Source organism: Eumetopias jubatus, unplaced genomic scaffold (assembly GCF_037043125.1).
Source record: "Eumetopias jubatus isolate StellerSeaLion01/CBP00866 unplaced genomic scaffold, mEumJub1_p1.0 scaffold_6, whole genome shotgun sequence".
In the NCBI taxonomy this organism is placed as follows: domain Eukaryota; kingdom Metazoa; phylum Chordata; class Mammalia; order Carnivora; family Otariidae; genus Eumetopias; species Eumetopias jubatus.
Window position 1 is genome coordinate 52,769,565 of NW_028274812.1, and position 23,235 is coordinate 52,792,799.

General features: G+C 37.0%; 1 protein-coding gene across 3 annotated transcripts in view; it reads right to left on the bottom strand.

Moving 5' to 3' along the window:
• The window catches only part of AFG1L (AFG1 like ATPase), a 221,204-nt gene that overhangs the window by 46,415 nt on the left and 151,554 nt on the right, over window positions 1-23,235 (bottom strand). For all 3 annotated transcript variants that reach the window (XM_028104251.2, XM_088023900.1, XM_088023899.1), the window contains one exon: window positions 20,667-20,749. In XM_028104251.2, the coding sequence (XP_027960052.1) occupies window positions 20,667-20,749 (83 nt within the window). The remainder of the gene's footprint in view (window positions 1-20,666; window positions 20,750-23,235) is intronic.

Genomic DNA, 23,235 nt, shown 5'->3' on the forward strand with positions numbered 1-23,235 from the left:
AGAAGCCTGCTTCTCCCTCTCCCACTCCCCCTGCTTGTGTTCCCTCTCTTGCTGTGTCTCTCTCTGTCAAATAAATAAATAAAATCTTAAAAAAAAAAAAAAAGGACTAGTGTCAGATGGTTTTAAAGAAAAATCAAGTGTTTGGGACACAAGACCCACGGTTGGCCATAGGCCTATTCAGAAAACAAATGTACAAAAACACTCAAGGATATAGATTATACAAAAATACAAATAGTGATTAAAATTAGACCCAAGTTATAAACATAATTTAAAATTATTCCAGCCTAACCAGTAAAATTAGAGGAAAGTGCAACAGCTAGTAGTGAAGAGCAGTTGCATGGGAAAGCGGCAGCCTGAAGACGGCATTAAATTAAATGTTTTTTTCAGTGTAGAAGGGAAGCTAAATTCAGAGCTTTCTTTCAGGGCTACAAGAATATCATGTCACACAGCAAGGAAGAAAATGTTCTGTTCTGCTCTGTGAAGTTCAATGTTAACCACAAAGTGGCATATCCTAAGAAAGAGTGATTTCGGTAACATCAATATGATCAGGAGAAAAAATTGGAATTAAGTTCAGATGCTATGAATTGTAGCCCCTTTCCTCTCGGGGAAACAGAAACATAAGCTCCTACAAATGAGTAGGGATAAAGAATTTAAGTGACTTCCTTCAATTCTGGGTCACTGCCCCACCATTGGGATGCTACTGTATGGCAGTGTTTGGGGCAGATAAGATGTGAAACAGAAAATCTGCCCACAAATAATCAAAAGTAAGAGAATTAAAGTCATTTCTGAAGAAAAAGCAAAGTCACTCTTTTCAAATGATTTTTGTTTGGAGGGTGGAGGGTATAGGGCCCAAGTAGAGTGCACTCTTTTTCCTTTGTTCTATAATGCCCTGGTAAAATCCACCCATTTCATTGCTTCTGTCACTTTTTGCTAAGCTCAGAAACTGCAGTGGAGGGGCAGGTTTCTATTTTCTGTTAAGTAGTACCACTGTGTCTTTAAGTCAGAAAAGCCCTGGAATCAACCACTGTTTCGTTGCCAGGAAATTTGGCATCAACTCCTACAGGAAACCTGTGAGTACAGTACCCTGGATTAAAAGCCTGATTGCTTTGGAAGTATGAGAATCATGATTTATTTTTCCATATCAAATTAGTGAACAGAGAGGAAAGTAATCAGTCATTCCAATTTTAAGAAAATTTCTATAGCTGAAACCAGGCATTCAACACAAAACTTAGACAGAGAAATAGAACATGTCAAAGAAGACCTTATTATTGCTGGATCATTTGAAATTCTCAACAAAAATTCCAAAAGAAGTGGAGGTTTCTAGAAGAGGGTCACACATGAATTTAAATGGAAATTAATTTCTTCAAGAACCTCCCACTTCATTAGGATTGACTCAGAGGAACAGAATGCTACCCACACTTTGCCCCTTTATCCCCTTTTTAAAATCAACAGCTTGTTAGGGTATCAACAAGTAGAATAGGGTTGGCTTTCCTTGGTCCCTCTCTCTCCATGTTCTCTATTCCAGAGAGCCAAAGTTGATTCAACGAGGGAGAAATTTCCCCTTCCTCTTAGAGTTCTTGTGCCAAACTTCCCTGGCAGGGAGCCTTCTCACTCTACTGATTCCTTGTGCATTCATGCTGTACAGCTCTTTGTGCTCTTACCAAACATAATCTAGGGCTGGAGGCAGGTCTAAGATTAAGTTGGTTTATATTTGCCTTAATATAAAACAGACTTGGTTGCATTTCAAATCCTGTAGGTTTGTTTTACATAACGGAATCAGTTGTTAGAATGGATTTTGTCCTACTATTTATCTTCTCAATCATTCAAAGGCTTAATTGACTGTTCAGAGATCCATTTCAATCTCTAAATTTCCCACCGTTCTCAATCACCTGGAGAGTAACTTACCTGGTTCCATTAATCTTGACCTGTGTATAATGCAGAAAGTGGGACCTAGCACCTTTTGCTCTCAAATTTCAGACCTTCACCCCCTCTTCTCAGCCCCAAACTCCATATACAATTTCTACCAAATCTAAATATTGCATTTTCCCCAAAATAAGTCAGTGGTATAACATGCAGAGTTACAACATGGTAGACACAATAATATTTCCTTTTCATAAAACTTAAGAAAAGCTAGAATGGACTGAAGATGATGAAAATAAATAAATAAAAATGAGGAAGAAGCTAGAGAGTAAGAAGGTCTGACTCCTTTTCAGAAGAAGAAAATGGTCACGTCTACCTCAGAAAAAGAGGCCAAGGGAGTTTTAGTAGTTAAAAGAGGTACACAGCAAGGAACTAAAGACCTTGGGCGTTTGCCAGATCAGCTTTTCTAATGTTGAAGATTGACCTTTATTTATAAATTCATAAATGACCTTTATTTCAAATGTGATCTATTTGAAGATGAAATAAAAGATAAGAATTCTAAGGAAATCTAAAAACTTAATATTAACTGTACTTTTATATCTATAAGCATACATATCATTTACTCATGTACATATTGTGTATATAGCTTATTTACACTTTACTAGATGAGGACAGCCATACAGTTGAATACTTTGTTAATGTGTTCAGCAGGAAATGGTGGGCCAGCTCTTTTCTGGTCCTGTCTGGCCTGCTGGAAATAAACACTGTGATATGCTATTGTCAAATTACTGTTCAACAAAGGAATGTAAGATAAAAGGTATGCTGAGCTGACTGATAGGGTCTGATACTGAAGTTTATACAAGATGAACTTACTTTGCTACTGTATCACTTCTTAGGTGGTATTTCAAATAGTTTCAAACCCTTGAAATTTTTAATTCAGTACTCCCTAAGTTAATACAGGATTAATAAATATTTAAATGTGCATCTAAATTATGTGATTTTAAGACATGATAAACAGCCTACCTGACTATGCCCTACAAGATATAAAAAAGAAAGTTGTTGTTTACTAATATAAAATTATAATTTGTAATGTCACAGAGCCTTACTCATTCATAAAATATCAATAGGGATTCTTATAAGAAAGATACTATGTATCTGCTTTTGAGAACCAACTATATTCTTCCACCATAGAGCCCTTTTTCCTACAGGTGGGCTTAGAGTACAGATTCATACCATTACTGACCTTTTAATTCTCAAAACATACAGCAACATACAATGCTTCATTATAAATTTGAGACATTTCAGTTTGATGAAACTTTATACTTATCAGAGATAAATAGTTCTTCACTTAAAAAAATACAAAAAATAGGGGAGCCTGGGTGGCTCAGTCGTTAAGCGTCTGCCTTCGGCTCAGGTCATGATCTCAGGGTCCTGGGATCGAGCCCTGCATCAGGCTCCCTGATCAGCAGGAAGCCTGCTTCTCCCTCTCCCATTCCCCCTACTTGTCTTCCCTCTCTCACTGTCTCTCTCTCTGTCAAATAAATAAGTAAAATCTTAAAAAAAAAATACAAAACATAGTAAAAAAAAATTAAAAGACTAAAATTTACACTAAAAATATTCACTTAATGTAAAGACAGTAAAAGGAGAACCAAAGAACAAAAAAGGCATGAAACATAAAACAAAGTAAAAGAGGTGTGAATCCAACTACATCAATAATAATATAATTTGTGAATGTATTAAACAATTCAATCAAAAGCAGAGATGGGGGGGGCCTGGGTGGCTCAGTTGGTTAAGCGTCTGCCTTCGGCTCAGGTCATGGTGCTGGAGTCCCGGGATCAAGCCCTGCATCAGGCTCCCTGCTCAGTGGGGAGTCTCCTTCTCCCTCTGCCCCTCACCCTGCTCTCTTATGCTCTCTCTCACTCACTGTCTCAAATAAATAAATAAAATCTTAAAAAAAAAAAAGCAGAGATTGTTTGACTGAATAAAAAAGCAAGATCCAACAATATATTTTCCATAGGAGATATCCTTTAGGTTCCAAGATACAACGAGGTTGAAAGTAAAAGGACAAGAAGAAAGACATATTAATGCAAATAGCAACCACTACTAACATCAGACAACATACACATTTTTTAATACAAAAAATGAGGTTAGAGATTAAAAGGGACATCTCATAATGATAAAGTTTAATCCATCAGGATAATATAACAATTACAAACATAGGCCCCTAACAACAGAGTCCCAAAATACATGAGGCAAAAACTGACATAAGTGAAGGGAGAAACAATAATAGTTGGAGAGTTCAATATCCAACTTTTTTTTTTAATGATTTATTTTTAAATCAATCTACACCCAATGTGGGGCTTGAACTTACAACCCCAAGATCAAGAGTCGCATGGTCTACCAACTGAGCCAGCCTGGTACCCCCCAACTTTCAGTAAGGGCAACTAGGGAGAAGACCAACAGGCCATATAAAACTTGGACTGCAATATACACTAACTAGACCTAACAGACATTTCTATAAACACTCCACCCAATAATAGCAGAATACACATTATTCTCAAGTATATATGGAACATTCTCAAGGAAAGAGCATATCCTAGGTCATAAAGCAAGCCTAAATAATTAAAAAGGATTAAATTATATGCATCACAATGGAGTGAAATTAGAAAATAGCAACAGAAAGATATTTTGGAAATTCACAAATATAGGAAAATTAAACAATATCCTCCTAAATGATCAATGGGTAAAAAAAAAAAGAAAAGAAAGAAAGAAATCAAAAGGAAATTAGAAAATACTTTGAGATAACAAAAATGAAGATACAACTTTCCAAAAATTATGGGATACAGCTAAAGTAGTGCTTAGAAGGAAAAGTATAACTTTTAATACCTACATTAAAAAAAAAAAAGACGACGACGAAGAAGAAAAATCTCAAACTAATAACCTAACCTTCCACCATCAGATTCTGGACAAAGAAGAAAAAGCTAAACCTAAAATAAGTGGAAGGAGGGAAATAATAAAGATTAGAATGGAAAACAATGAAATAGAGAATAGAAAAAAAATATAGCAAATAAAAAAAAAAGTTGGTGGGGCGCCTGGGTGGCTCAGTCATTAAGCATCTGCCTTTGGCTCAGGTCATGATCCTAGGGTCCTGGGATAGAGCCCCGCATTGGGCTCCCTGCTCAGCGGGAAGCCTGCTTCTCCCTCTCCCTCTCCCACTCCCCCTGCTTGTGTTCCTACTCTTGCTAACTCTCTGTCAAAAAAAAAGTTGGTTCTTTGAAAAAGTGAACAAAATTGACAAACCTTTACCTAGACAGACTAAGGATAGAAGACAAAAGTTATCAAAATCAGGAATGGAAGAGAGAATATTAGAAATAAAAAAGGATAATAAGGGAATACTATTAACAATTATATACCAACAAATTAGATCACCTAAATGAAATGGACAAATTCCTAGAAAGATATAAACTACTGAGACTGACTCAAGAAGAAAGAGAAAAATCTAAATAGAAGAGGGAAACTCTCCAATTCATTCTATTAGGCAAATATTACCTTGATAGCAAAACCTGACAGACATCATGAAAACTATTGACCATTATCTCTTATGAATATAAACACAAAAATCCTTAACAAAATACTAGCAAACGAAATCAAGCAACATATAAAAAGGATTATATACCATGACCAAATAGGATTTATCTCAGAAATGCAAGGTTAACTTAAAATCCAAAAATCAATTAATGAAATATACCATAACAATAGAATGGGCAAGAAAAACGATCATCTCAATAGACATAGAAAATGCACTCAACCAAATTCAACACCCTAATGCAAGATTAACTTAAAATCCAAAAATCAATTAATGAAATATACCATATCAATAGAATGGACAAGAAAAATACGATCATCTCAACAGACACAAAAAACGCGTTCAACCAAATCCAACATCCTTTCATGATAAAAATACTCAATAACTAACAATAGAAGGGAATGTCTTAAACCTAATAAAGGGCATCTATGAAAAACCCAGAGATAACATCATAATTAATGGTGAAAGAATAAAGTCTTCCCTACTAAGCTCAGAAACAAGACAAGGGTGTCCACTCTATAGTGGAATATACCATTTCTATTTAACATTGCACCAGATGTTTTATGCAAGAAAATTAGACAAGGGAAGTAAATAATAAGCACCCAGATTGGAAAGGAAGAACTAAACTACCTCTATTTGCAGATGACATGATTTTATATTTAGAAAATCCTAAGGAATTAGAAACTATCAGAAATAAACTATTAGAAACTATTAGAACAAATATACAATTTCAGCAAGGTAGCAGGTTACAAGATCAATATGCAAAAATCAATTGTATTTCTACATAGTAGCAATAAAGAAACCAAAAGTGAAATCAGAAAAACAATTCCACTTACACTAGCTTCCAAAAGAATAATATATTTATGAATAAAATTAACAAAATAATTATAAAACTTTATACATTGGAGACTATAAAACTTTGTTGAAAGGAATTACAGAGACCAAAATAAAGAAAAGGTATTTGTTATGGGTTGAATTGTGTCCTCAATAAATGTAAAACGCCTAACCTCTAATATCTCTGAATGTGACCTTATTTTGAAATAGGATCTTTGCAGATATAATCAAGTTAAGATGAGGTCATACTGGTTTAGGGTAGTCTCTAATGCAATGACTGGTATCCTTATATGAAGAAGAAATTTAGTCACAAAGACACAGGGAGAATGCCTTATGAAGATAGAGGCAGATATTGGAGTGATGCACCTACAAGCCAAGGAATCACCAGAAGCTACAGGAGAAGCATGGAACAGATTCTCCTTCAGAGTACCCAGTGGGAACTAACCTGCCAACATCTTGATTTTGGACTGCTAGCCTCGAGAACAATGATAGAATACGTTTCTGCTATTCCAAGACACTCCGTTTGTGGCGCTTTGTACGGTAGCCCTAGGAAACTAGTAAAACACTTCATGTTTATGAATTAGAATATCTGATATTGTATTTCCCAATGTAATTTACAGATTCAATACAATCCTTATCAAAATTCCAGCTGGCTTTGCTGTAGAAATTGACAAGATGATCCTACTAGTCTTATGGAAATTCAAAGGACCCAGAATAAGTCAACCAATCTTGGGGAGAAAAAAAGAACAAAGTTGTAGGGCTCATACTTCCTGATTTCAAAACTTATTACAAAGCTATAGCAATCAAGACAGCGTGACATTAAAAAAAAAAAAAAAGGGTGACATTGATGTAAAGATAGATTGATGGGATATAATTGAGACCAGAAATAAAACTTTACATTTACAGTCAATTAATTTTCAACAATGATGTTGATGTAATTCAATACGGAAAGGACAGTCTTTCCAACAAATGATTTCCAAAAAATGACAACTAGATATCAACATGCAAAAGAATGAAGATGGACCACTATCTCATATTATATATAAAAATTAACTCAAAATTAATCAAATACCTAAATATAAGAGCTATAACTATAAAACTCATAGAAGAAAACATAGGCATAAATCTTCACAACCTTGGATTAGACAATGGTTTCTTAAATATGACACCAAAAGTATAAGCAATGAAAGAAAAAAATAAATTGGACAGCATCAAAACTTAAAACTTGTGTGCTTCTAAGGACATCATTAACAAAATAAAAAGATAAACCACAGAATATGAAAATATTTTTGTAAATCATATATACGACAAGGGATCTATACCTAGAATGTATAAAGAACACTTAAGATTCAATACTAAAAAGACAATTGACACAATTTTAAAATGGGTAAAGTATCTGAATAGACTTTTCTCCTGAGAAGACAGACAATGGTCACAGGCAAATGAAACAATGCTCAATGTCATTAGCCATCAGAGAAATGCAAATGGAAACCATAATAAGATACCATTTGACACTCACTAGGATTATATTTGGGTTGGATTGTGTTTCCCCAAAAGGATATGAAGTCCTAAGTCCCAGTACCTTAATATATGCCCTTATTTGTAAATAGGGTCTTTATAGATGTAATTGGTAAAGTGGGAGAGACCTTAATCCTCTATGATTAATACCCTTACAAGGAGACACAGAGCAGGACCATGTGACAACAGAGGCAGAGACTGGATTGGCACATTTACAAGCTGAGGAACACCAAGTACTGATAGCAAACAACAGAAACAAGAAGAGGTAATGGCAAGATTCTCTCCTAGAGGTTTCAGAGGAGGCAAGGCCCTGCCGAAAACTTGATTTTGGATTTTTTGCCTCCAGAACTGCAAGACAATAAATTCCTGGTATTTTAAGCCACTGGATCATGATACTTTGTAAGAACATTCCTAGGAAACTAATACAGGTGGCTACAATAACAGAGGTATTGACAAGTGATGTCACAGATGTGAAGAAACTGAAGCCCTCATACACTACTGGTGGAGATATACAATGGTACAGCTATTTTGGAAGACAGTCTGGAAGTTCCTCAAAAGAGTAAATGTAGAAGTAACCACACCCAGAAATTCCACTCCTAGGTATACACAAAAGAAATAAAAATGTAAGCCCACAAAAACTTGTACATGAATGTTCACACAGCATTATTCACAATAGCCAAAAAGCAGAAACAACCCAACTATCCATCAACTAATGAGTGGACAAATAAAAGTTCTATATTTAATGGAATATTGTTTGGCAATAATAATATGAATCCTGAAAAAAATTATGCTAAGTGAAAGAAGGCAATCACAAAGGAATGGGCAAATACAGAGAGGCAGAAAGTAGATTAGTGGTTGCCTGGGCTGGTTGGCGGATGGTTGAGTGATAAAAATATTCTACAATAGACTGTGGTTCTAGTTGCATAATTCCATGAATGTACTAAAAGTCATTAATTATACACTTTAAATGGGTGAACTGTATGGCATGTGAATTCTGTTTCAATAAAGCTGTTAAAAAATAAGTATAATATCCTTATCACACCTAACAAAGCTAACACTAATTCTTCAATGTCATGACATATGCAGTTAGTGTGTGAATTTCTCTGATTGTTGTTGCATAGTGTTTTTGTTTTTTGCTTTTGTTCTTATGGTTTGTTTGATTCAGGATCTAAGTAAGGTCTACACACAGTAATTGGTTGATATGTTCCTTAAGTCTATCTCTCTTTTTTTTAATTTTATTGTTATGTTAATCACCATACATTACATCATTAGTTTTTGATGTAGTGTCCCATGATTCATTGTTTGTGTATAACACCCAGTGCTCCATGCAGAACGTGCCCTCTTTAATACCCATCACCAGGCTAACCCATCCTCCCACCCCCCTCCCCACTAGAACCCTCAGTTTGTTTTTCAGAGTCCATCGTCTCTCATGGTTCGTCTCCCCCTCCGATTTCCCCCCCTTCATTCTTCCCCTCCTATCTTCTTCTTCTTCTTTTTTTTTTTTAACACATATTGTATTATTTGTTTCAGAGGTACCGATCTGTGATTCAACAGTCTTGCACAATTCACAGCGCTCACCATAGCACATACCCTCCCCAATGTCTATCACCCAGCCACCCCATCCCTCCCATCCCCCCACCACTCCAGCAACCCTCAGTTTATTTCCTGAGATTAAGAATTCCTCATATCAGTGAGGTCATATGATAGATGTCTTTCTCTGATTGACTTATTTCGCTCAGCGTAACACACTCCAGTTCCATCCACGTCGCTGAAAATGGCAAGATCTCATTCCTTTTGATGGCTGCATAATATTCCATTGTGTATATATACCACATCTTCTTTATCCATTCATCTGTTGATGGACATCTTGGCTCTTTCCACAGTTTGGCTATTGTGGACATTGCTGCCATAAACATCGGGGTGCACATACCCCTTCGGATCCCTACATTTGTATCTTTGTGGTAAATAACCAGTAGTGCAATTGCTGGATCGTATGGTAGCTCTATTTTCAACTGTTTGAGGAACCCCCATACTGTTTTCCAGAGTGGCTGCACCAGCTTGCATTCCCACCAACAGTGTAAGAGGGTTCCCTCCGCATCCCTGCCAACATCTGTCATTTCCTGACTTGTTAATTTTAGCCATTCTGACTGGTGTGAGGTGATATCTCATTGAGGTTTTGATTTGGATTTCCCTGATGTTGAGCACTTTTTCATGTATCTGTTGGCCATCTGGATGTCTTCTTTGGAAAAATGTCTGTTCATGTCTCCTGCCCATTTCTTGATTGGATCATTTGTTCTTTGGGTGTTGAGTTTGATAAGTTCTTTATACATTTTGGATACTAGCCCTTTATCTGATATGTCATTTGCAAATATCTTCTCCCATTCTCTTGGTTGTCTCTTTGTTGACTGTTTCCTTTGCTGTGCAAAACCTTTTTATCTTGATGAAGTCCCAATAGTTCATTTTTGCCCTTGCTTCTCTTGTCTTTGGTGATGTTTCTAGGAAGAAGTTGCTGCGGCTGAGGTCGAAGAGGTTGCTGCCTGTGTTCTCCTTTAGGATTTTGATGGACTCCTGTCTCACGTTTAGGTCTTTCCCATTTGGAGTGTATTTTTGTGTGTGGTGTAAGGAAATGGTCCAGTTTCATTGTGCATGTGGCTGTCCAATTTTCCCAACACCATTTGTTGAAAAGACTGTCTTTTTTCCATTCGACATTCTTTCCTGCTTTGTCGAAGATGAGTTGACCATAGAGTTGAGGGTCCATTTCTGGGCTCTCTATTCTGTTCCATTGGTCTATGTGTCTCTTTTTGTGCCAGTACCATACTGTCTTGATGATGACAGCTTTGTAATAGAGCTGGAAGTCTGGAATTGTGATGCCGCCAGCTTTGCTTTTCTTTTTCAACATTCCTCTGGCTATTCGGGGTCTTTTCTGGTTCCATACAAATTTTAGCATTATTTGTTCCATTTCTTTGAAAAAAGTGGATGGTATTTTGATGGGGATTGTATTGAATGTGTAGATTGCTCTGGGTAGCATTGACATCTTCACAATATTTGTTCTTCCAATCCATGAGCACGGAACGTTTTTCCATTTCTTTGTGTCTTCCTCAATTTCTTTCATGAGTATTTTATAGTTTTCTGAGTACAGATCCTTTGCCTCTTTGGTTAGATTTATTCCTACGTATCTTATGGTTTTGGGTGCAATTGTAAATGGGATCGACTCCTTAATTTCTCTTTCTTCTGTCTTGTTGATGGTGTATAGGAATGCCACTGATTTCTGTGCATTGATTTTATATCCTGCCACTTTACTGATTCCTGTATGAGTTCTAGTCCTTAAGTCTCTTTTAAACTATAGGTTCTCTCTCTTTTTTTATTTGCTGAAGAAGCAAGTTATTTATGTCATTAAAAAAGTCTGCAGTCTACATTTTGGTGAATATACTCCCATGATGTTATTTAACATATTCCATTGCTCCTAATATTTCCTGTAAATTGATCAAATTCAGGTTCGATTTCTATTGCAATTTTATAGAACTTAAGACCATTAACTAGTTCCATTATATTATGTGGGTTTTACAAAATGGTGATATTCTAATTTTCATTCTTTTTTCTTCTGTTATCTATAAAACTCCTATAAAGATAAGCATCCCCCATCAACTATTTTGTTATACTAAAAATCAGTTCTTTTAAAACAGGCAGGAAAAATACTTGATGCTTTTATTTACCTGTTTTCAGGATAATGGATTGGAAACTTCCACTTCTGGCCATAATGAAGTAACAAGGCCCAGATTTACCCTCCTACCTTAAAAAACTACAGACTGTCTAAACTATCTGAAACAATGTTTTTCAGACACTGGAGCACAGAAAGCACAGGACAGTGACCCCTGAGGGAAAGAAAACAAATGAGGTGAGCTTCTAGGCTTCAGAAGAGGAAACCTGATTAGATCCCAATGGTCTCTAAGTTGAGGAAACAGATTTCAGAATTTGGGGAGGCCATGGCAGCTAGAATTTGCAAGGTAGAATACTGAAGAGAGTGCTACACAACCGAAGACAAAGTTTCCATGATCTGCAAAGTGTCCCTTTCGGGTCTTTGAACTGAATACTAATCTCTGCATGCATGAGAAGAAATGACTCAAGGCTGGGGGTGGAATATGCTACTGGTGAAGCAGAGCAAATAAAAGGAAATGGATGACTTCAGACCAAGAGGCTGTAGTTGTCAACAGGAGGCCTGGCATTTGAGTGTTGGAGTCCTCAAAAGTGCCCAATGACAGGACTCTTGGCTTTAATGTCTCCTGTACCCTCAGGCCTCCGGAGGGGGGTGGTGGTGAGGGGGCAGGGAGGGAGGTTGGGCCAAACAGACAAACAACAAAACGCCACTAGAATCACACAGCATTACCCCTGGAGCTCATAATGGCCAGAAATAGTTCATATTTCCTCCAATCAGAGTAGATTGCCCTACTAATACATGGAGTATCAAGTAAAGTCCTCAGAAGAGTATTACTTCACTAGTGAGAATAATTAGCCATAGAATAAAAGTTACTCTGCTCCCACTTTACAAAGCTCAGCCTTGAAAGGATACAATTATTTCCAAAAAACTTAACTGTGTCCTAGAACAAAGCCCAAAATATAAAATCACAATATTTTACCTTCAATAAAATTTAACAGGCATGCAAAGAAGCAGGAGAATATAACTTCTAAAAAGGATAAAAATCCAGGGACCTGTGTGGCTCAGTCAGTTAGGCATCTGACTCTCGATTTCTGTTCAGGTGGTCATCTTGGGGTCCTGGGATCAAGTCCCATACTGGGCTCCACACTCAGTGGGGAGTCTGCTTGAGGATTTTTTTCTCTCTCCCTTTGCCCCTCTTCCCGCTTGTGTGCTCTCTCCAAAATAAAATAAATAAATCTTTAAAAATAAAAAGGATAAAAATCAATTAGTAGAAATAGACCCCAAAATGACATATGTGGTAGAATTAGTGGACAAAGACATTTGAAACAGTGACTATAAATATTCTGTGTATGTTCATTAAGGTAGAGGAAGGCATGAGGGTATTTTTTTTAAAGATTTTATTTATTTATTTGAGAGAGAGGGAGAGAGAGAGCAGAGGAAGGGGCAGAGAGAGAAGGACAAGCAGTCTGCTTGATCCCGGGATCCTGACATGAGGCCAAGGCAAACCCTTAACCAACTGAGCCACCCAGGCGCCCTGGAAGGTGCGAGGAAGAGAAAGAAGATATAAAGTCTTCTGGAAGTTGAACTTCTAGAAAGAAAAAAATACCATGTCTGACATGAACAATACCTTGGATAGGATTAATAACAGATTACACAATGCCAAAGAAACTACCCAAAATGAAACAAGATTGAAAAAAAGATTGGAAAAAAAAAAAAAGAACAGAGAATCAGGAAGTTGTGAGACAACATAAAGAGGTCTCATATAGGTGTAACTGGAGTCCCAGAAATTGGAGAAGGGGAGAAGGGACAAAGTATGTGAAGAAATAAGGAATAAAAATTCTCCAAATTCAATTAAAATTATAAACTTACAGATCCAAGAAGTACAACCAACCTTGGGAAAAAGAAACAAACAAAAAAAAATCATGCCAAGGCACATCATAAACAAAGAGCTTAAAATGAATAACAAAAAGAAAACTGTAGAAGCAGCTAGTGAAAAGACATCTTATGTAAAGAAGGACAAAGAATGATAGATTTCTCATTAGAAACAATACAAGTCAGAAGATAATCAAGCAACAACATTTAATGTACTGAAAGGAAAAAAAAATCTGTCAACCACAAATTCTCTAGCTAGCAGAAATGTCCTTCAGAAATAAAAACAAAAGACTTCAGAGACATATGAGACACACAAAAGATGAGAAAATTCACCACTACCAATACCACTGCAAAAAACGTTAAAGACCTTCAAAAAGAAGGAAAATGAAACCAAATGGAAATTTCAATCTATATAACAGAATGAAGAGCATAAGAAATGGTATTCATGTAAGTAAATGTAAAAGAATTTTTTCTTATTTAAAAAATCTCTTTAAAAGATTATTGACTGTTTAAGCAAAAATAATAACATTGTACTGTGCAGTATATAATATAAAATACATATAATTATTTTACATAATAAAATACATTACACAATAAAATATATGACTAAATAGCACAAAGGTCAGGATAGTGAACATGGAAGTATACTGTTGTAGAATTTTTATATTTTACATCAAATGGTAAATTGTTATTTGAAAGTAGACTATTATAAGTTAAAGATGCTTACTCTAAACTCTGTAGCAACCACAAAAACAAAAACAAGAAAGTACAGCAAATAAGCTAATATGAGAGAGAAAATGGAATCTTAAAAATGAAATAAGTCAGAGGGAGAGGTAAATGGGAAGAACAGAAAAAAACAAATGGCATATTAAAATCCAACCATATCAATAAACACATTAAATGCAAATGGCTTAAACACTCCCATTAAAGAAAAAGAATGTCAGATTGCATAAAAAATAAATTCCCGACTATGTGTTGCTCACAAGAAACCATTTTAAGTAGGACACAGATAAGCTGAAAGCAAAAAGACAGATCATGCGAATGCTAATTTTTAAAAAGCTGATGTGGCTACATTAATACTAAGCATAGATTTCAGAGCCAGATGTATAGAAAAAGCAATCAAAGTATGTATAGAAAAATCATCAAATGTTTGGAAGTTAGACAACATACTTTTAAATAACCCATAGGTCAAAGAATAAATCACAAGGGAAAACAGGACATACTGAAATGTATGAGATGCAATTCATATGGTACTTAGAAGAAAATTTATAGCATTAAAATGCTTATATAAAAAGAACAGAAAGGTTTAAAAATCAAGGACTTAAATTTCTATCTTTAGGGGTGCTTGGGTGGCTCAGTCGTTAAGTGTCTGCCTTCAGCTCAGGTCATGATCCCAGGGTCCTGGGATTGAGCCCTGCGTCGGGCTCCCTGCTCTGCGGGAAGCCTGCTTCTCCCTCTCCCACTCCACCCACTTGTGTTCCCTCTCTCGCTGTCTCTCTCTCTCTGTCAAAATGAATAAATAAAATCTTTAAAAAAAAATTCTATCTTTAAAAACTAGAAAAACAAGAGCCAATTAAATCCGAACTAAGCAGAATAAAATTAATAATAAAGAGAAGTACAGAAATCAATGAAATAGAAAACAGAAAGCAATGGAGAAAATCAAATAACAAAAGCTATTTCTTTAGAATCATCAAAATTAATAAAATTCCTGCTAGTATGATCAGAAAAAAAAAAAGATTCTGTATCTTTTAAAAATCTTTTTATTATGGAAAATTTCACACATACATACATGTAGAGAGAATAGTATAAAAAACTCAACACAATCACCCGCTTAATTTGTGGCCAATGTTTCATCTAAACTACCTCCCTCCCACAATTCCCTCACCCTGGATTATTTTGAAGCAAATCTCACACATTGTATTATTTTATCTGTAAATATTTTGGTTTATGAATATGATTATCTCTTAAGTATATAAACCTATATGTTCTGTGTTATGATGCTGAGAAGGAATAAAATTTAATCTTACCGTAAACATCAAAAATGTCCCCAACCATCTTCTCTTCCCCAGGCTTAAGGAATGGCCAGATCAACAGTCTTAACCCATGAAAGTAGTTTCTCTAACTGCCAGAGGCAGAAATTCTTTCCCTTATCCTTTAAGGAACAGACTTCAGGAAGCCATTGTGTCTGGTCTTGATGAAGGATTGGAAACTAATTCACACTGATTGACAGTGAACACTCAGGCATATCCTAGAGTTTGCACTTGGTAACTATACCTGGTGAGTAGTCACGTACAATAGCCAAAGTCTCCACAGCAGTCAAGACTTACGGGAGGGTATAAGCCTCCCTTCTCCCCCACCCACCTATCAACCCAAGAATGACAAATGTGACCTGATGGGATCCTTATCCTGATCAGGTGCTACTTTTGTCAGCTAATGGGCCCTCAAATGCCAGAAAAACTTACAACATCAAATGAGAATATGCTATGTCATCCTCTGTTTTTGTGCAACTATCACCATATGGATACATTTCTGTATCCTTTGCTGCTAAACAAATTTTACATTCTGTAACTTATGTGGTATTTTCCCTTCAATACTATCACGACTCCATTGCGACACCATGAAAACTAGTGTCAGATAGGATGAGTATGAATGTACAAGAATCTAAAAAGATACATGAGGGAATTCAGGGAATTAACGGGAAAAGAATACAGGGGATATCTGGCATTCGACCACAAAAACTTTGTTATAGATCATGAGAGAAAAACTTGTTTCCATGGGGTATGCACACAGCCTGCTCCAGGACTCTGGACGGTCGGGAACGTGGAACCGGAACAAATTATGGTCTAAAAGAAAAGGAACTAGACTTAACAATTTTCAAGTTGCTTCTATTGGCAGATGTTTCAGAAGTTCTTCAGTGGGAATTGGAACAGGAAATGACTGACTGGGTTGGTACTCTAACTGGTAAGAAAAACTAAGACACTGTAAATTCCAATGTCTAAGACAGAAACACCTGGAATGGTAATGATAGGGGAAGGGGAGAAGGTCCCAAGATGTCCTAGAGACTCTGGTGAACTAGAAGGTGGCAACCTTCCAGGCAGAAGACAGAACTCTACCAATGTTTTAGGTATGAAAAGATGTGACAAATGAGCTAAGAAATGTTTTAATTTTCATTGATCTGATTCTCTCAGTTGAGGGAAGAGGAGTGTGTATAGGGACTATCATAGGCAAGAAACATGAAGTTTTTAATTGTGGGGCTGTTTTAACATGTTTGAGCTCCAGTCTTTGTTTTCACAGAACTTTCATCTAAAACAGAGCTGTGTGGTTTTTGCCAGCCACCTTTTCTTTTAATTTTCAAAGATATATTCTCAAAAATTATTTTCTATTTGGAATAGATATCTCCCAAGTGGGAGATTAGGAGTACTTGAGACATGAAACTTCTATTGGTAAAAGTAAGAAGAAATTTCTTTTTGAGATTGGCTCGAAAGATAGATGACTATATGCACTGTATTAAACCAGGTAAAAATATGTGAATATTTGGGCTTTGTCTGAAAGTTAATATATTTTTCATCATTTCAGTATGATCAATAGTCTCCATATACACGAAAGTGAAATGATCTCTAGACAATTTAACTGAAATATTAAATAACTGAATAACAGGTTCAGATATAATTTTGTAGAAGTAGTGGATGACTCAGTAGATAGGAGCCAAAAGAAATAAAGGGAGAAAGCCTGGCTTCTTTAAGGTTAAAAGTCTGGTCAGTGTCCCCTGTTGGGAGAAACAGTCCTCCATGGGTCTCTCACTCTTCTGCACATCTTGCTGAGCATGCCAGGAATGCATGGCCCATTTCTCAAGGTTGTGTTTGGCACAAGAAACCTTGAGGGACGAGGCAATGTCTCCCTTGAAACAAAAAACAGGCTTGCATACTTCTGGCTATAAAATGGTGTAGATTTCCCAAGCTCAGAGTTCCTGTGCTATAATACAATTCACTGCCTATGCAGGTATTCATCTGGGCCCTTGGCAAAACTCCCTGTGCTCCCTACAATGGGACCACAGGGCAAGGAGGGCACAGACACAACATGCTCTCTACACCAAGGGTCATAAAATCCTTTGTCTCTGACCCAGATCTCTCGTGTCTTCTGCCAGCATCCATGAAACAGTAACAGGCAAACCTATTAGCTGGTAAGTTGGGTAAAATCAAACCCCAGGCCCAATACCTTCCCTGCCCATCCCTTTTGGTTCAGTTTAAAGTCTTCCATTGAGGCCATGACCTCTCTGCTAGGGGTGGGGTGTTTTTATGTGAGCATGAAGATATGGTATTTGAATAGGAACTCTCTCCCCACCCCCAACCCCTGGTTCCTTCAACAGACTTAGAAAAAAGAACCTGTACTACTCAGTTCCTGAATGAAAAAGAAAAAGAGAAAAGAACAAGGGAGCGTCTGAACAAGGTGAAGAAGAACAAGGTGTTTCCTGTCTGAAAAGAGAGGCTTATTGTATATATAAAATGATAACCTCCACTGTCACCAGCCCCCAAGCAGAGAACTAATTTGAAGCAGTGAAATTCTCTGGAAGGTATGGGATAGGACCACCCTTGGCAAACACCAGGCAGTTAAAAAAAATTACAAGTCCAAGCCCCCACCCAAATACAAACAGGAAGCCCAATGCTTAGTCGACCTGTTTGGATTTCAGCAAACCATATTCCCCACATGGGATTCCTGTTGAGTCCAATCCACCAAGCAACAAGGAAGAGAATGACTTTGTGCTCATATCTGAGGTGACCATGCAGTTACCACAGAATGAAAAATTGGACAACCACGGGGTGTTTTAATTTCTGCAAAAGTTCAGATGTCTGGGCTCAAGCTTTCTGTCATTTGTAACTTGCTAAATTTAAAGTTTCAGAGTATTTTATATGAGATTAAAAACGTCTTTGGATGGGCCAAAAACATCTGGAACTTATTTATAAAGGTACTGTAGGATTTCTATATCTATTATGATGTAAAACTACAACTGAAATAAATTATAGAAACACACACTGTTGTATACGAATTACTTCTTGTGTAACCTGGACGATATTAAGAACCATAGAAAGTGCTCCCACTTCAATTTTTTGGGTACTTTTAAAAATCTCTGATAATTCTTGATATTATTTGGATTATGTTTTGGGACATTTTGAATTAGCTTTTGGAAAGTTAGACTAATAAAACACTGAATTAATGAATATTTCTATTTCATTAAAGATCAGATGTAGGATTCTGCTCGTATGAAATCCTGCGATATTGCTTCATGTTCCCCTAGAGGGAGGCTAGAATTTTGTTTTTCTTTTCAGGCAGCTGAGGAGGCCAGTGAGATTGACAAAGGGGGAGTCTGAACTTGTATGTTCAGGAACGAATGCCAGATGTTTAGGCAGAGGGTAATAAAGAGAAACACATGCTGTAATAGGGCAATATATAACATGGTACATTAAAATCTGTTATGGGGGAAATTAATAAGTTTCCCTATAAGAACAAGAGCAAAAGAAACCTAATTAAATCAGAAATGTTAACATGACCCTAGGAAATTTTCCTTGTCATGAAAGAAGTTCTCCCTAAGGGCTCATGTGAAACAATATAAATTACATCCCTAGCACCGTGTCTCTGTAGCTAATATTATTCTCCCACTCCCGAGAGGATCATAATTCCTGATTCTCCTCAGGGATACATATCTGCCTTACCCTCTGAGTGAGGTGTGCCTTTAGGTTCTCTAGTTTTGGTTATCATTTATAGTGAAGTCCTTTTTGATGTTAAATACAGGAACAAAATCTTCCTTCCTTGAGGATTAAATGAATTTATAAAAAAGTTGATCCAAAGTTTCATTCCTGGACTCTGGGTTGTTGTTAGATGTTGTTTTCCTCCAGTGCATATTTTAAGTACAAACCTGAATTTCAATGGGTTAAAATTGTACTTCAGCAGGAAAAGGAAGAGGCAGCCTCAGGTCAGAGAGAAAATGGCTATCCTCCCAACAAAAGCAGCTTTCCACGACCTGTAAATTCCACTGAGACTTCTCTAGCAGTATGAAACAAATTTCATGATTTAGACCCAGACTACCATCCGACTGAAGGCACTTCCCATTAGAAATATGCTTTAATTCTTCCACATAAGGATACATTTTGTGGGAAAACTGGGAACAAGAATTGCCCCCTTTGAAAAAGAATGCAGAGAATAATAAGAAGCTAATTTCTAGGTACCACACATTTGGAATATCATGAAATTGGTAGCAAAGAATCGGGAAGAGATTGCAAATACCAGAAAAATATAAAAACCAGAAAACACAAACATAAAAGAAACAGAAGGGAAAAAGTCCAAGCTGAAGCAGAAAGAAGTGCTACAAGAATTTTTAAAAATTATAAAGTACTTTAAAGACAAAGTACTTAAGGGCACATGAAGAACCTTCTATAATAATCATCAGAATCTGAATAATAAACTGAAATAGTCCCCCTTGGCACACTGTAAAGCATGCAATTTTAATTATGTGATTTTTCTAGCTAATTTCTGCTTCAAAAACAGTAAAGTACTTCTGCTTACAAGGTGGCAGAGACAAGAACTTTTCTGTACCTCTCATACACACGTTATCAAAATTTAAATTAGTAGAAACATGCCTTTGAGTTAAATCACAATTAGCCGTTAGATCTATTTATTGAGAACCCACTATGTGCCCAACACTGGTGATGTATGCTAAACAGCAGTTTACGTTTATAAAGCACTTGTCCCTTTTCAGGTTCTCACGAATGACATTTTAAAACCAACTATTTGTTTTTCAGCATTAACTACATGGGCTGAATACATCTATTATTAGAAATGGCTCCTACTCAGGAGAGTCTCTGTTTTTAAAAGATAAAATATATCCAGTTGTACTTGTGTATATATATTTTACATAGTTATGTACGGAAGTCAATCAACAATGATAAATACAGACTGTCTAACAAAATAAAACAATTTTTGGGGAACAGAAATGGCACATTTGTCAGGAGATGTCCACAAATAATTAATTACTTTCACACAATAAAGATATTCTCTTAATCCTAGAGTCTCATAAGAGGATCTCATTACTTCCTAACCATCTGTCATCACTCCTCCCCAAAAAACTAATTAGGGTTTCATCCAATCACACATTATAAATCATGCAAATGTGGATGGCAAAAAACACAGTTTAAAGAAGTTAACATTATAACATTTTGTATTCTAAAAATCACAGGCTTCAGAACTAGCCTTTCCTGCTCTAATAATTACCCTGCTTATTTTTCTCATCTTTTCCTGATTATTTGATATTAAACTTAGAAAATTAAATTTAAAAAAAGAAAAACTTACAGATAGTAGAGTTTTCCTGCAGCAGGAAGCTCCCTTTTCCGGTAGTCAATCCCAGAATCTAGCTGGACCGTACTACAGTATTTCTGCAATCCAAACACACAAACAAGTGGTGGCTTCGAATTATGATTTCTCTGCTATCCTTTTTCTTTTTTTAATCTCTGAAATTTTTCCTTAGTAAAACAATGAGTTTAGGACAAAACAAGAGTAGTCACATAAGAATCATAAAAGTTGAACATTAAATATATATCAAGCCCAAAGAAATCAGTTCAAAGAAGTTAAGATTAGCAGCATGCCTTTCTGACACTTTGCTAAAACAATGCTCATCAGCAAATTCCCACATAATGTGCATTACATTAAAAATTTTTTAAATCCCAATTTCTGTTAACCATTAAGTAAGAAGTTATCAGAAAGAATAACTCATGGGTCTTCAGCATCACAATGGGAGAGAGCTAGGCCAGAACGTTAGTACCCACATTTTAAACCAAATGCTCGTACTAAAGCTACACTATATATGTCTACCTGCCCTTCACTTGTAAATGACCGCCACTGCCCTTGTCCCTTATAGTCCCCTTTCCAGCCATCAATGTCTTTCGAGTTCTTTCCTGCTGCAGACACCTCCCTTCAGCCCGAGTCCTGAGCCACTGACGTCCTTCTATTCTCCCAATTACTCTTTCCTTTTCATCGCCCTCCTCCCTGCTCCCTGCTCCCTGCCCCGCACATGTGTGTGCAAACTCACATACCACACACACACACACACACACACACACACACACACACACACACACTGAAACTCCTCCTGTAGAAGCTTATGAACTTTTGCTACACCTATCTTGGTCAGTTGGCTTTCTTTTTAGGGGTAAGGGGGGGTATATATATTATATATTATAGACACATATTCATTCCAGTAGAACAATGGTGAGCAAGGGTTTTCAGAACAATTCAAGAAACATTTACAGGCTGATCTTTTTGTTTTCATCCTAAATGAAAATTGCTTTATGAAAATTCATGAGGAAAAAATTGTATTTTAACAACATCATTACCTTTATTAGTGAAAAACTGCTTTTTTGGGTCAAGGTAATTGGGGCAAACTGTATTTTCCAAAGATGGCTGCAATAATCTCTCCACAGCAACATGTTATGATGTTGATACTCCAACTATCAGGAAGTGGGGTCTATGTTCCCCCTCCCCTGAATCTTGTGACTAGGACAAGATGATGCTCTGCAGTAGTATCCTATGTGACAGCCAAGGCAGCTTCTTACTCGCTAGCTGGGACACTTGCTCTGGAACCCTGAACTGCTAGGTAAGCATCAAACTGCCTGGAGAGAGCTTAAAGCAGCCCAGACAGAGACTCAGCCTGGAGGGGCCCTGAGATGACATGAAGACAGAGGTGTCTGACCTGCCAAGTGGCTCAAGAAAGTAAAACAGGGCAATCAACCATCCCCCTGGGACGGAGGGGTTTCCCCGGATGCAGGACTTTTGGTGCTCACATCAGGACAGTCCTGGGCAAACTGGGACAGTGGATCACCTTAGGAATAACCCAGAAATCAGGGCTGGAAGGCTGGAGTATTTTGATCCCAGGATCCTGGGATCGAGCCTTGCGTTGGGCTCCCTGCTCAGCGGGGAGTCTGCTTCTCCTTCTCCCTCCCCCAACTTGTGCTCGCTCTCAAGCTCTCTCTCTCTCTCTCTCTCACTCATTCTCCCTCTCAAATAAATAAGTAAAATCTTAAAAAATAAAATAAAATAATCCCCGAGAAGAAGCTGGCCCTCTGGGGAAGTCTACAAAACACAGCTTTTGAACCATACCTGTGACAAACAACCCCTGAACTTAACAAAGTCATGCCACCCGACAATGCTAGACCTGAGCAGCTGGTGGGGCTCCCCATATAGATCGCCACAGCTCACCCTTCCAAGTGACTCATACCCACTCCCCGGGCCTCACTCTTGGGACTCAGGGCCTGTAACCCACCTCACCAGAAAGGAATATGGTGTTGCCTAAATACATGCATTCCACTCTCCTCTTGCCTCAGATGATCTGTTTTTTGAAAAAATGGTATAGCCATATATCTCTCTTCTTCTCAACTTAATGTACTAAAATTGGGAAAAGAGGTACCTCCTCCCCCTTGCCCAGGCTGTCATTGTGGGGGCCCAGCCACCCAGTACAAAGAAGAGATGGACTTTTTTAGCTAGCACTTCACACTCTATCTCTCTGAGGGAAATCTGTCCTGCTGTGGTAAGGGCCAGTTTTTCATAAGCTAGCTATACCGCAGACAATATAATAAATAGCACAGCAATTATTCATGTAAGCATATCTACCCAGGCTCTCTATTTCTTTTAAACCACAATTTGTCTTATATGACCCAATATTCCTAATTTAGCCAAAATTTTTTCTTCTTTATTTTTTTGCTATTAAAAAATAAAACTAATGGAAGTTATACAAGCTTCAATTTCTCTTTCTGGGTAACTAACTTCTCTCTCATAGGAGTGATTAAGCCCTACCAAATGATTGCATTTGTACATTCACTAATCACCACTGAGGAATACCTAATCAGCAGCAAAAGAACTACAACCA